We start from the raw sequence: 12,802 nt of genomic DNA, 5'->3' as shown, positions 1-12,802 counted from the left end.
GTGTAATTTTTATCATCATCAAAAGTTTGAACAGGGTAAAGGAAAGGACAGCTTTTGCCCCTCGTTTACTCCTAGGAGTCAAAGGGCAGGATGGGAGGTGGGGGAGAGAAGGAAGCCTTTATTTTATACTTTATTAAATTTATTTGTTTGGAACAGTTTTGAACATTTATATTTCTCAAAATATTTATGTCCATGATAAAATTATACAAAGTAAAAACCTAGAATATTTCGCTAACTGATTCTAAAGTTTAGCTGAGTTATTCTGTTCTCCAGAAAACAGTGTTGCCATTTATTAAAAAAAAACACAGCATGCCTTGTTAATTCTGAATATCAGTTAAATAGCAAATTATTTTTTCAGTGTAAGTATGTCCCAAAAGAATGCATAAAACATCTTTACACTGGAAAAAAGAAAGTTGTTTAACTAAAACTCAAAATTGGGTATTCATAATTACCAAAAGACATGGGGCTTCCCTTGTAGCTCAGTCGGTAATGCGTTAATAGTTAGTAATTATTATTTACTGAAAACTATTTAGCTCCCCTAAAAATTACTCAGTACTTGTTCACTTACTAAAAATGTATACTTTAACAGTTCTAGTGTTCAACTGGGAAAGATAAATAAAAGCAATTTATAAAATAGAATGACTTTCCTATTGAGCATAAAGGAAAGGAAAACTCCAGCTTTTATTGTTTTTCTCCCCAAACTTTTAACTTTATTCCACATCTATTTTAACATTTAAAAAAATTACAGTTCAACTTTAAAAGCACAGGTCATAACACAAAAGGAAAGTGAAGGTCCCAGAAACATTTTAAGAAGGAATATTAGTCTTTGAAGTAATCTTACTATAGCAACTAATAAAAAATAACCTCTAATTATCCAACAGTTATAAGCAAAAAGTAAATTCTTTTATAAAACTTAACTACTATTGATCATCATAAGAACAAGTATTTCAACTAAAACATCGTAAGTAATACCTTGCTGGAAAGGACTAGCAGCTGATACAGTCGTTCCTGGATTCCTTCCACCAGGCTTTCTTCCCCTTTGACCTGAGCTGTGAGCTGAAGATTTCTTCCCTTTGCACTCTGACCCTCTAGCCTCTGAAACATCTTTTGCACTAGTAGTGTGCGCAGAGACTTCCTGGAAATTTGCATTTGTAAATCGAGCTGCAGTATCTTCCAAGCGCTTCAAGGATCCAGATATAGAATTGCTGCTAGTGCTTGTATAAGTCTAACATTTTGATTGAGAAAGAAAGTAAAAGGAAAAACAATTGATTACAATTTGTCTACAAGCGGAAGAAAGATGGCACATTAATAATAAATAATTATTGGACTTGTAAAATAAAAATATGAAAACTTCAGCTATAAAAATAAGTCAGTCTGCCTAAAAAAATCAAGCAAAAGTTTATTTTAGAGTCTGGTATAAATTTTTCTTTTAAAAATGTAGATAATTTATAACATGGCTGTTTGAGCATTAAACTGAAGCAATTAGTAAAAGTACCTATTAGTTGTTTTATTTAGTGACTCAGAGTTAGCAACACAGAAGATATTTGTTTCTCAAGAAGCATCATTTTCAACAAGAACATTCCACTTCTAGACATGAAATTTAAACCAATTTTAGTGCCCAGCACAGGAAGGCAACATCTAGAAAGAAGCAAGGTACTACAATTTCATTGGTGGGCCACATCCATGAGATTTTAAGGATCTAGCACAGGTCAGAGCAAGAACTTTTAAAACTGAGGTGAAGGCTGCTTTTCAAAAGGAAAAGCTTAAAACCCCTGAAACAGAAACCATTTTTTCCAAGTATTTAAGTAGAGAAAAACAGTTACATTTCGCAGTTAAGATTTCTAAAAATTAAAAGTACAATTATACCATAAAACTGATTCCCAATCATCCCCTATATTTAGTTGGGGGGGGGGGGGGGCCAAGAGAAAGACTGATTAAATGGTTTTCAGTTTTTAATAACCATTTTATTACAAGGTGTGTGCAAATAATGACCAATTAAATAACTATGAAAGTATGATGCCAGATGTAAATTAATCAACATGCTTTGAAATGAAAGGTTTGTTTGATCCAAACAGTGTTGTCATTGTTAAACTGGTGCCTGGATTTTAACTAGATCTAAATTTTTGTTGAATAAATACTTTTCTAATACATCTACCTGAAATCTCTGATGGAACACAAGTAAAAAATCTGAAAATATGCAAAACTGAAATTTCCCAAACATAACAACCACTCAATACAAAACATCGGATAAGTTTGAAAAAACAAGAAAATGACGATGATAAAATCAGGTTTGTTACCAAATCATTTTTAGCAAATCAATGTTCAAAGAAAGTAATAAGAGAATACTTCAAGTGTTCTGAAAACCAAATATTCTTTACTATTACTTTTCTGCTACGTGCCTCCCTGGTGCTACACCCATCCCATAACATCACACATCCAAGAACAGATTTTCTTCATCAAATACAAAAGACATTATTATCTCATAAAAATTAATCACTGTTGTAATAAACTATAATCCACAAACAAGAACAAAGTTTTCAAAGTATGTTTCAGGAGAAAATAAACTCCCGTTTAACAAACCAATCACATTTAAGCTGATTAAATTTCATGGATGACCTCAGAAATGTGAACCTTTCCCATCCAGATAGTTCACTTCGGAAATCACCTGAAATTTCCTTAACAAATATTTTTTCCTCCAATAATTCGAGTTGATTCTGAGGTTTTCCATACCACTCATCTGACCCTAATGAAGTTTAAAAGTCATCTAAAGAAGGCTTTTGAAGGTGTTCTTCATTCAAATATTCTGTGTGTCAAATAAGGAAAAGGAGAGAAAACTGGGTAGAATACCAATAACAAAAATAGACAAGCTTTCCTGGTGGCTCAGGGGTAAAGAATCAGCCTGCTAGTGCAGGAGACACAGGTTCAGTCCATGGGTCAGAAGGATTCCACATGCCACGGGAGCAACTACTTATGCACCCCATCTACCTGAGCCTCTGCTCCAGAGGCCAGGAGCAGCAACTACTGAGCCTGCGTGTCACACGACTCAAGTGTAAATGCTCCAGAGCCTTTGCTCTGCAAAAATAGAAGCCTGCACACTGACACAGCAGAGTAGCCCCCACCTGCCATAACTAGAGAAAACCCATGCATCAACAAAGACACAACACAACCAAAAACTAGTAATTAAAACTATATATTAAAAAAAAAGGCTATCTGTTTCCACATATCCATCTAAATTAAGGCTAGTCAATCACCTTCAAGTTAGGCTTCAGCAGTATGTGAATATAAAGATGTACAAGTTGGATTTAGAAAAGACAGAAGAACCAGAGATCAAATTGCCAACATTCGAAGGATAATGGAGAAAGCATAGGCATTATAGAAAAACACCTACTTCTGTTTCATTGATTACACTAAACCCTCAGACTGTGTGGATCACAACAAACAGTGGAAAATTCTTAAAAGAGATGGGAGTACCAGACCACCTTAACTGCCTCCTCAGAAACCTGTTTGCAGGTCAAGAAGCAACAGTTAGAACCAGACATGGAACAATGGACTGGTTCAAAATTGGCAAAGGAGTATATCAAGGCTGCACATTGTCACCCTGCTTGCTTAACTTATATGCAGAGTACATCATGTGCAATACTGGGCTGGATGAATCAAACGCTGGAGTCAAGATTGTCAGGAAAAATATCAACAATCACAGATATGCAGATGACATCACCCTAACTGCAGAAAGCAAAAAGGAACTAAAGAGACTCTTGATGAAGGTGAAAGAGGAGAGTGAGAAGCTGACTTAAAATTCAACATTCAAAAAACTAAGATCATGGCATCCAGTTCCATCACTTCATGGCAAACAGAAGGGGAAAAAGTGGAAACAGTGACAGATGTTACTTTCTTGGGCTCCAAAATTACTGGAGATGGCTACTGCAGCCACAAAATTAAAAGATGCTTGCTCACTGGACGAAAAGCTATGACAAACCTAGTCAGCATATCAAAAGCAGAGAAATCACCTTGCCAACCAAGATCCTTCTAGTCAAAACTATGGTTTCTTCCAGTAGTCATGTATGGATGTGAGACTTGGACCATAAAGAAGGCTGAGAGCCAAAGAATTGATGCTTTCAAATTGTGATACTGGAGAAGACTCCAGAGTCCCTTGGAAGGAGATCAACCAGTCAATCCTAAAGAAATCAACCCTGAATACTCATTGGAAGGACTGATATTGAAACTGAATCTCCAATACTTTGGCCACTTGATGCTAAAAGTTAATGCACTGGAAAAGACCCTGATGCTGGGAAAGATCAAGGGCAGGAGAAGGGGGGTAAAGAGGATGAAATGGTTGAATGGTATCACCGACTCGATGGCTATGAAAATGCACAAACTCCGGGAGACAGAGAAGGACAGGGAAGCCTGGCATGCTGCAGTCTATGGGGTCACAAAGAGACGGACACAACCTAGCAACTAAACAATGACAAATCTTCCCAAGTCACTTAATAGGATATCCTTGCTTACCCCAGCACAATAAGTATGTCTACAAATCCAACGAAAACATGATATTTGGAAGAAAAGGTATTACAAAGAAAGTAATTAATGAAAATTACACAAACTTTAGTGACCAAAGTAGTAATAAATTAATCCTAACATTTTATTTTTTATAAACCTCAACACCTAAGTTTCAAAAGATATCACAGCTTTCTTAATCAGAAAGAAAAACTTTCAGCCAAAGACTCTACCACTTAAAAAAATTATACATAATGAAAAGGGAAAAAAAGGCTCTGCAGGTTTTACTCAAACAGTCCTCTACCTTAATGCCAAGTTTGTAACTTAAGAGTATTTGTTTCACAACATGCTGTTTAAATAATATAGCACTGTGGAGTTCCATTACAAAATACAATCAGTCAAATCCAAGAAGGTGGAGGAAAAAAGTACAGGTAGGAGGACAGCCAAGGGAGACACAATGAGGAGGCTCCCAGCATCACAAACCTCTGTTTTCTCAGTCAGTTTCACAACCTACATAACCCTTACATATCAGCATCTCACTGCTCCGAGACCCATGATAGTGCTAAAAATACAAATTTTTCAAATAATCGGCCATAAAATACAAATTAACAACTTCAAATGGTACACAACTAAGTAAATGTAGCCTTATTTCATTTCTACTAGAGATAAAATTGGGTATCTGGCTATAGTGACAGTCTTTAGAGAACTGTATAAACATTTTGTGATTTATAGGTAACCTAATGAATCTTTTAGGATAGACAATTAAAATATGTTTGATTTTTGTTTCATTGCTAACTATAATTATTAGTTCTCAGATTAAACCAACATACCTACTAAATAAATAAATGGCATTAATTAGGAACAAAAAATATTTCTAACTTCAAACCAAAATTTTTATATTCATAATTAGTCAAAGACTATCAGAGGTAACCAAAGAAATGGCAGTTACTTTTCAAAGGTATAGTTGTCTTACGTTTTATTCTACAAGGCTCTGTAATCCATGTTTGGGAGAGGAGGCACAGAGGGAATGAAAACGACCATAGCTATGCCTTCCACCAACATGATGAAACAGAATAATGCTGGTTAAAATTTTTTTTTAATTATGTACTATTCAAGCCTCTCATAAAATTCACAAATTTTTCACTAGCCCAATTCTTAAAATACAGCACAGACACTACCAAACATGAAGCACAGAAACTGAACAAAACAAAAAGATCCACAGAATGGGTAAAAATACTTGCAAATGAGGCAACAAAGTATTAATCTCCAAAATATACAAAGAGCTCATGCAGCTCAATATAAACAAAAAAACAATCCAATCAAAACAATGGGCAGATCTAAATAGACATTTTTGTATGTCTTTTAATGAAGACAGATTCCCTGGTAGCTCAGCGGGTAAAGAACATGCCTACAACACAGGAGACCCCGGTTCTATTCCTGGAGAAGATTCCCTGGGAACCCACTCCAGTATTCTTGGGCTTCCCTGGTGGCTCAGTTGGGAAAGAATCTGCCTGCAATGTGGGAGACCTGGATTCAGTCCCTGGATTGGGTAAATCCCCTGGAGAAGGGAAGAGCTACCCACTCCAGTAAACTGGCCTGGAGAATTCCATGGACTCTAGAGTCCATGGGGTTGCAAAGAGTGACACCACTGAGTGACTTTCACTTTTCAAAGAAGACATACAGATGATCAAAAAGCACATGAAAAAATGTTCAATATTAATTATTAAGAGAAATGCAAATCACAACTACAATGAAGTATCACTTGACACCAGTCAGAATGGCCATTATCAAAAAATCTTATAAACAATAAATGTTAGAAAGGGTCTGGAGAAAAGGGAACCCTCCTATACTGATGGTGGGAATGTAAACTGATACAATCATTATGGAGAACGGTATGGAGGTTCTTTAAAAAACTAAAAACAGAACTACCATATGACTCTATAATTCCACTCCTAGGCAAATACCTGGGGAAAACTGTAATTTGAAAAATTACATGCACCCCATGGTTCACTGCAGCACTATTTACGATAGCCAGGACATAGAAATAATCTAAATGTCCAACAATAGAGGAATAGATAAAGAAGATGTGGTACATAGTGACAATGGTATATTACTCAGCCACAAAAAAGAACAATATAGGGACTTCCCTGGTGATCCAGTGGCTAAGACTCTGCACTCCCAATGCAGGGAGCCTGGGTTCAATCCCTGGTCAGGGAACTAGATTCCACATGCTGCAACCAAGATCTGGTGCAGCCAAACAAATAAAATGAATATTTCTTTAAAAAAAAAAAAAGAGGGTGGAGAGGGAGGTGGGAGGGGGGACTGGGATGGGGAATACATGTAAATCCAGGGCTAATTCATATCAATGTATAACAAAAACTACTGTAATGATGTAAAGTAATTAGCCTCCAACTAATAAAAATTTAAAAAAAAAAGAAAAGAAAAAAAAATAATGCATGAATAATAAAAAAAAAAAAAATAAAAAATAAAAGATCCACTGCCTAGAACACCAAAAAAAAAAAAAAAAAAAAAAAAAACCAATATAATGCCATTTGTAGCAACATGGATTGTCATACCGAGTGAAGTAAGTCAGACACAGGAAAGCAAATATCATGTGATATCACTAATCTGTGGAATCTATAAAAAGGGTAAAAATGGAAAAAAAAAAAGGGGGGGTACAAATAAACTTATTCACAAAACAGATGTAGAGTGGCAGATGTAGGAAACAAACGTAACTTACCAGGAGATAGGAGAAGAGAGATAAACTGGGAGACTGGGACTGATACATCGCACTACTATGTATAAAATAGATGCCTGATAAGAACCTACTGCGAAGCACAGGGACCTCTACTCAATACTCTGTAATGGCCTATATGGGAAAAGAATTTTTAAAAAGACTGTATGTATGTATATGTATAACCGATTAACTTTGCTATACATCTGAAACTAACACAACATTGTTTATCAACTATGTTCCAATAAAAGTTTTTTAATTAAAACAAAAACATGAAATACACAAAGAAGAAAGACTTTTTTTAACGTGTCAGTGACCTATGGGACAACATTCAGTTCAGTTCAGTTCAGTTCAGTCGCTAAGTCGAGTCCCACTTTTTGCGACCCCATGAATCGCAGCACGCCAGGCCTCCCTGTCCATCACCAACTCCCGGAGTTTACTCAAACTCATGCCCATTGAGTCGGTGATGCCATCCAGCCATCTCATCCTCTGTCGTCCCCTTCTCCTCCTTCCAATACCTCCCAGCATCTGATGCTGAAGCTGAAACTCCAATATTTTGGCCACCTCAGGTGAAGAGTTGACTCACTGGAAAAGACCCTGATGCTGGGACAAAATTAAGAAGCCTAATTTACATGCTACTATAGTACTTCCACCCAAAAAAGGGGTAGGGGGAGGTTGTGGGGAATTCCAGAAGGAAGGAGGAAAGGACTTAAAAATAATTATAGCAGAGGGGAAAAAAAAGAAAAAGTACTTTGAATAAATAATAGCAGATAAAACTATAAAACTTAATGAAAACTATAAAACCTACAGATCAACTAACTTCAAGTACAAGAAATAAGAAGAAAACTCCATGAATGCACATCATAATTATATAATTATCACTAAAAAACAAAAATAAAGAGAAAACTATAAAAGCAGGTGAGGGGTGGTGGTGAGGGAAAATGTCTATGTTCTAAGAAACAAGGGTAAGGATGAAAATAGATTTCTCCTGAAAAAAATGCAAGGTAAAAAAAGAAGTGTAAAATCTCCAATGTACTAAAAGAAACAATCATTAACCTAAAATTCCAAAGTGAGTTAAAATATCTTGCAAAAACACAAGCAAAATAATTGTTTTACAGATTTTTTTTTAAAAAGCTGACAGAACTAATCACCAGCAGTTAACACCATAGTAAACACTGCAGGTGGTCTTTTAGGAAGGAGGACAACAATGCAAATGTGAATGTACACAAATCAAGAGCACTAGAAACAATAATACATGGATAAATATAGAAGGTTTTTTAATTACTTAAGTCTCTTTTTAAAGTAATTGATGATTTAGAGCAAAAATAGTAACAATTGTGAGGTTTATAAAATATGCAAAAATTTTAAAACATCACAGAAACAGGTTCAAAGAAAAAAGGGTAGGAATGGAAGTATATAGTTGCAAGGTTCTTATGTGGTATATGCAATAGTGTAATATCTCTTGAAGGCAGACTCTGACAAGCTAAAAATGTATAAACCCTAACATAACCAATAAAAATAACACAATGAAGAATTATTACTAATCAGCCACAATGGAATCACCAAAAATGGTCAATGAGAAAAAGAAAACGAAAAATGATGGGCAAATTAAAAAGGATTAACAAAGGATAGATTTAAATACAACCATATAAATAATCACATTACATGCAAATTACCTGAACACTCCCATTAAAAGGCAGAGATTATAACAGTGAAAAAAGAAATTCAAGACTTCATGTTGCCTACAAAAAAAACCCATTTAAACAATAAATACAGAAAGATATTAAAAGCATGGGAAAGACATAGCAATCTGACACTAATTCAAAGAAATCTGAATTCATAACATTAATATCAAAGTACATTTCAAACAAGGAATATCACCAGGTTAAAGGCGTTTATTCATCAAGAGGATATAAGAATCCTAAATGTTCTGTAACTAATGAGAGACCTGCAAAATAAATGAAGCAAAAACTGAAGAGAAAAAAACAAATAACAAAACGTACAGTTATAGTAAGAGAGGTTCATTTCCTTTTCTCCATAATTGACTGAACAAGTAGAACAAAAATATAAAAATAAATAAGGACATAAAGAACTTAAACTTTTGTAAGTCAACCTGACCTAATTCATAATTCACATTTATAGAAAATCTTCATAAAATAAGAACAGAACAAATAATTTATAGAAAATCTTCATAAAATAAGAGCAGAACAAATAAATACCTTTGAAAAAGCATACATAAAAAGATAATCCATGTTGTGTCATTAAAAAAACAAAAAATTGAAAATGAATTATAACACAAAGATACTGAATGAGAAATCAAGATGTGAAAAATTCCTAAAATATTTCAAAAGTAAATTAAACACTTCTAAGTAACCTACAGTCAAACAAGAAATCAAAAGGAAGCCATAAGATATCTGTTCAAATAAGTAAAATGAAAATACAACATGCCAATACTATAATTTGTTAGTGGTGCTTAGAACAAAGCTTTTAGCCTTAAATGTCCATACTAGCACTTCTAGATTCTAGTCAGCATTTAATAAGGAACTTTGAAGCCTTCATTCCATCCTAACAAGTAAAAAGCCTAAGAAACTGAAAAGTTACTAACTCTTTTTTGGTGCATCAGAGAAGTCAGGCCACAGGGCAAACCGCCAAAATGTGAGACAGATATAGAGGATCACAGCATAGCCAAACAGAAATCTCCATGGCAACCAGTATTGGAGTAGGAAAACCTCAAGTGTGACTAACAAATTGCTGAAGGTTAAGTGTGTACAAGCCTGAGAGATAAAAACACTCAGGACTCAATCATAGGGAAGCCCTCAAACTTTCCAAGTTTCACCTCCAGGATACCTACCTAAGTCTTGATAGTGAATACCAGAAGAAAAAATACACGCATGCTTCCATAAGGGAAGGGGGGGAAGGAAGATTCTGAAAAATGCTAAGGTATTCTGTTCTTAGTAAGACCTGTTCTTAGGGATCTACTCTACCAGAGCATCATCTGCTGGGGTTGTATCAGTGCTTCAAGTACGTGGAGGAAGGGAAATATCCAACTACAACCCCCACCCACATCCTGTCCCACCAAAGCAGGGTAGGGGGTGAGAATCACTCATGGTTCACAGTCCAGGAGCACAGGCTCACCAAAAGACTGAGAACTAACCAAAGGAATACAGAACGCTTTCTGTCCCTCTTACCATCACATTATTTAAAAAGGCCTACTTATCATAATTGCTTTTATCCAGTATATCATACACATCTTTTCACAAAAAACTATAAGGCACACTAAAAGACATATACAGCATGAAAAGAAGAAACAAACATCGGAACCAGAGACAGATATGGCAGGATTGCAGGAATTACCAACCCAGGAATTTTTAAAATTATGATTAGTATGTTAAGGGTTTTAATGTAAAAAACAGCATGCAACAACAGATGGATATTGTAAGCAAAAAATGAAAAAGAAAGTCTAAGAAAAAATTAAAGAATCTTTGAGATCAAATGCTCTATAACAAAAATGAAGACTTTGATGTACTCACTAGCACACTGGGCATGGCTAAGAAAAGCATCTCAGAGTTTGAGGATATGAAAATAGAAACTTTGAAAAATGAAAAGTGAAGAGAAAAAAACAATTAAGAAACACAGAACAATATCCAAGAATCACAAGACAACTATAAAAGGTGTAAACACAGTTGTAGTAGGAATATCAGAAGGAAAAGAAAGGAACAAAAGTATAATTTGAAGGAATAATGACTAAGAATTTAACCAAATTAAAGTCAGAAACCAAATGACAGATCCAAAAAGGTTTGAGAATACCAAGATAAAGGCCAAAAAGCAAGCAAACAAACATTTGAAAATGCAAAAAATCAAAGATAACAGAAAACACTCTAGAAGAACCCAGAAGGTGGAAAGCTTTACCTACAAGGGAGCAAAGATAAGAATTACAACTGACTTCTCTGCAGGAGTAATGCAAACAATGGAGTGATGTAAGATAGTCAGTGTTGAGGAAAAAAAAAAAACTAGAATTCTGCACGCTGCAAACTTATCCTAAAAGAGTGAAAGACAAAGACAAAAACTGAGGTAATTTGTTACTGGTAGCCCTGCCTTGCAACAAATGTGAAAAATTCTTCAGAGAAGGAAAATGAAACAGGTCAGAAACATGGATTTATATAAAGCAGCACATCAGAGAATGAATCAATGAAGGTAAAATAATTGATTTTTCTTACTCTTAATTGATTTTAATAGTTTGCTCAATGATACATTTGATGATATAGTTACATATTCATATGCTAGAATCCCAGGGATGGGGTCGCACAGAGTCGGACAAGACTGAAGTAACTTAGCAGTAGTAGCAGCATGCTCACGTGTAAGTGAAATGAATAACAGTACTGACAGAAAAGATAGAAGGCATAAATTAGGAATTCTTTATCATTATAAGATATTGTACTACCATGAAACAGTATAGTGTTATTGAACGTAGCCTTAGATACGCTGTAAAGACATACTGCAAACATGAGGACAACCATGAAAGAAAAAAAAAATACAACTGATATGTTAAGAACGGAGAGAAAAAGAAATCATATAAAACATCCAATAAAAACCACAAAAGGTAGAAAACATGTGAAAGACAAAAACAGGAACAAAGACCAAGAACAACAACAAAAAAGTAACGGCTTTCGTAGATACTAACCTAAACTATATCAACAAATCATCCTAAACATAAATGGTCTAAGTATACCAATTAAAAGATAGAAATGGTCAGAGTGAATCAAAAAACAAGACTCAAGTGTAGTAAATATAGAGACACACTGTGATTAAAAATCAATGGATGCAGAAAAAAAATCAATAAATGGAAGAAGATAAGGCACGCTATCACTAATCTGAACAATCCAAGAACTGTATTGTTCTGTCTGTATTTCAGACAGAACAGACTTCACAGCAAGGAACGTTAACAGGAATAAAAACTGACATTATATAACAATAAAGTTATCAAGGCTACAAGATAACACAGAAATCTTTCATGTGTTTCTGCCTGACATCAAAATACATGAGGCAAAAACTGAGGAACTACAAGAGATGAAACCTCTCCTATAAGTATAGAGATTTTAACATCCCTCTATCAGAACTGGACAAATCCAACAGGCAAAAAATCAGTAAGGACATACTTGAACTGACCAACGTCATTAATCAGATGGATATAATTGATGTCTACAGACTATTGTATCCAATAATAGCACAATATACACTCTTCTCAGACTCACATGGCACATTCATTCACCAAAATAGATCACATTTTGCACCATAAAACACACTTCAACAAATCCTAAATAGAAATCTTATAATGTCTTCTTTCAGACCACCATGTATATAAGAAAGAAATCAATTATCAGAAAGAGAGCTAAAAAAAAAAAAAAAAAAAAAAAAAAAAACCAGAATGCCTGGAGATTAAACAACACAATTCTACACAACATAAAGCTCAAGAGAACATTTTAAATATTATAAACCAAACAACAATGAAAATACAACATCAAAATTTGTGGGATACAGTAAAAGCAGTTCTTACAATTAAATTAATAGCACTGA

At 34.7% G+C, this 12,802-nt stretch overlaps 1 protein-coding gene across 11 annotated transcripts in view; it reads right to left on the bottom strand.

Annotated features, from left to right (window-relative positions):
- The window catches only part of MLLT10 (MLLT10 histone lysine methyltransferase DOT1L cofactor), a 214,507-nt gene that overhangs the window by 66,215 nt on the left and 135,490 nt on the right, over positions 1-12,802 (bottom strand). For all 11 annotated transcript variants that reach the window (XR_011489384.1, XR_011489385.1, XM_070472048.1 and 8 more), the window contains one exon: positions 973-1,225. Coding sequence is in view for 9 of the 11 variants with exons in the window: in XM_070472048.1 (XP_070328149.1) it covers positions 973-1,225 (253 nt within the window). In the remaining 2 variants the exon portion in view is untranslated. The remainder of the gene's footprint in view (positions 1-972; positions 1,226-12,802) is intronic.

Source organism: Odocoileus virginianus, chromosome 9 (assembly GCF_023699985.2).
Source record: "Odocoileus virginianus isolate 20LAN1187 ecotype Illinois chromosome 9, Ovbor_1.2, whole genome shotgun sequence".
Classification (NCBI taxonomy): Eukaryota; Metazoa; Chordata; class Mammalia; order Artiodactyla; family Cervidae; genus Odocoileus; species Odocoileus virginianus.
Note: the sequence above shows the minus strand (reverse complement) of the source record. Positions and strands in the feature narration are given on the sequence as shown.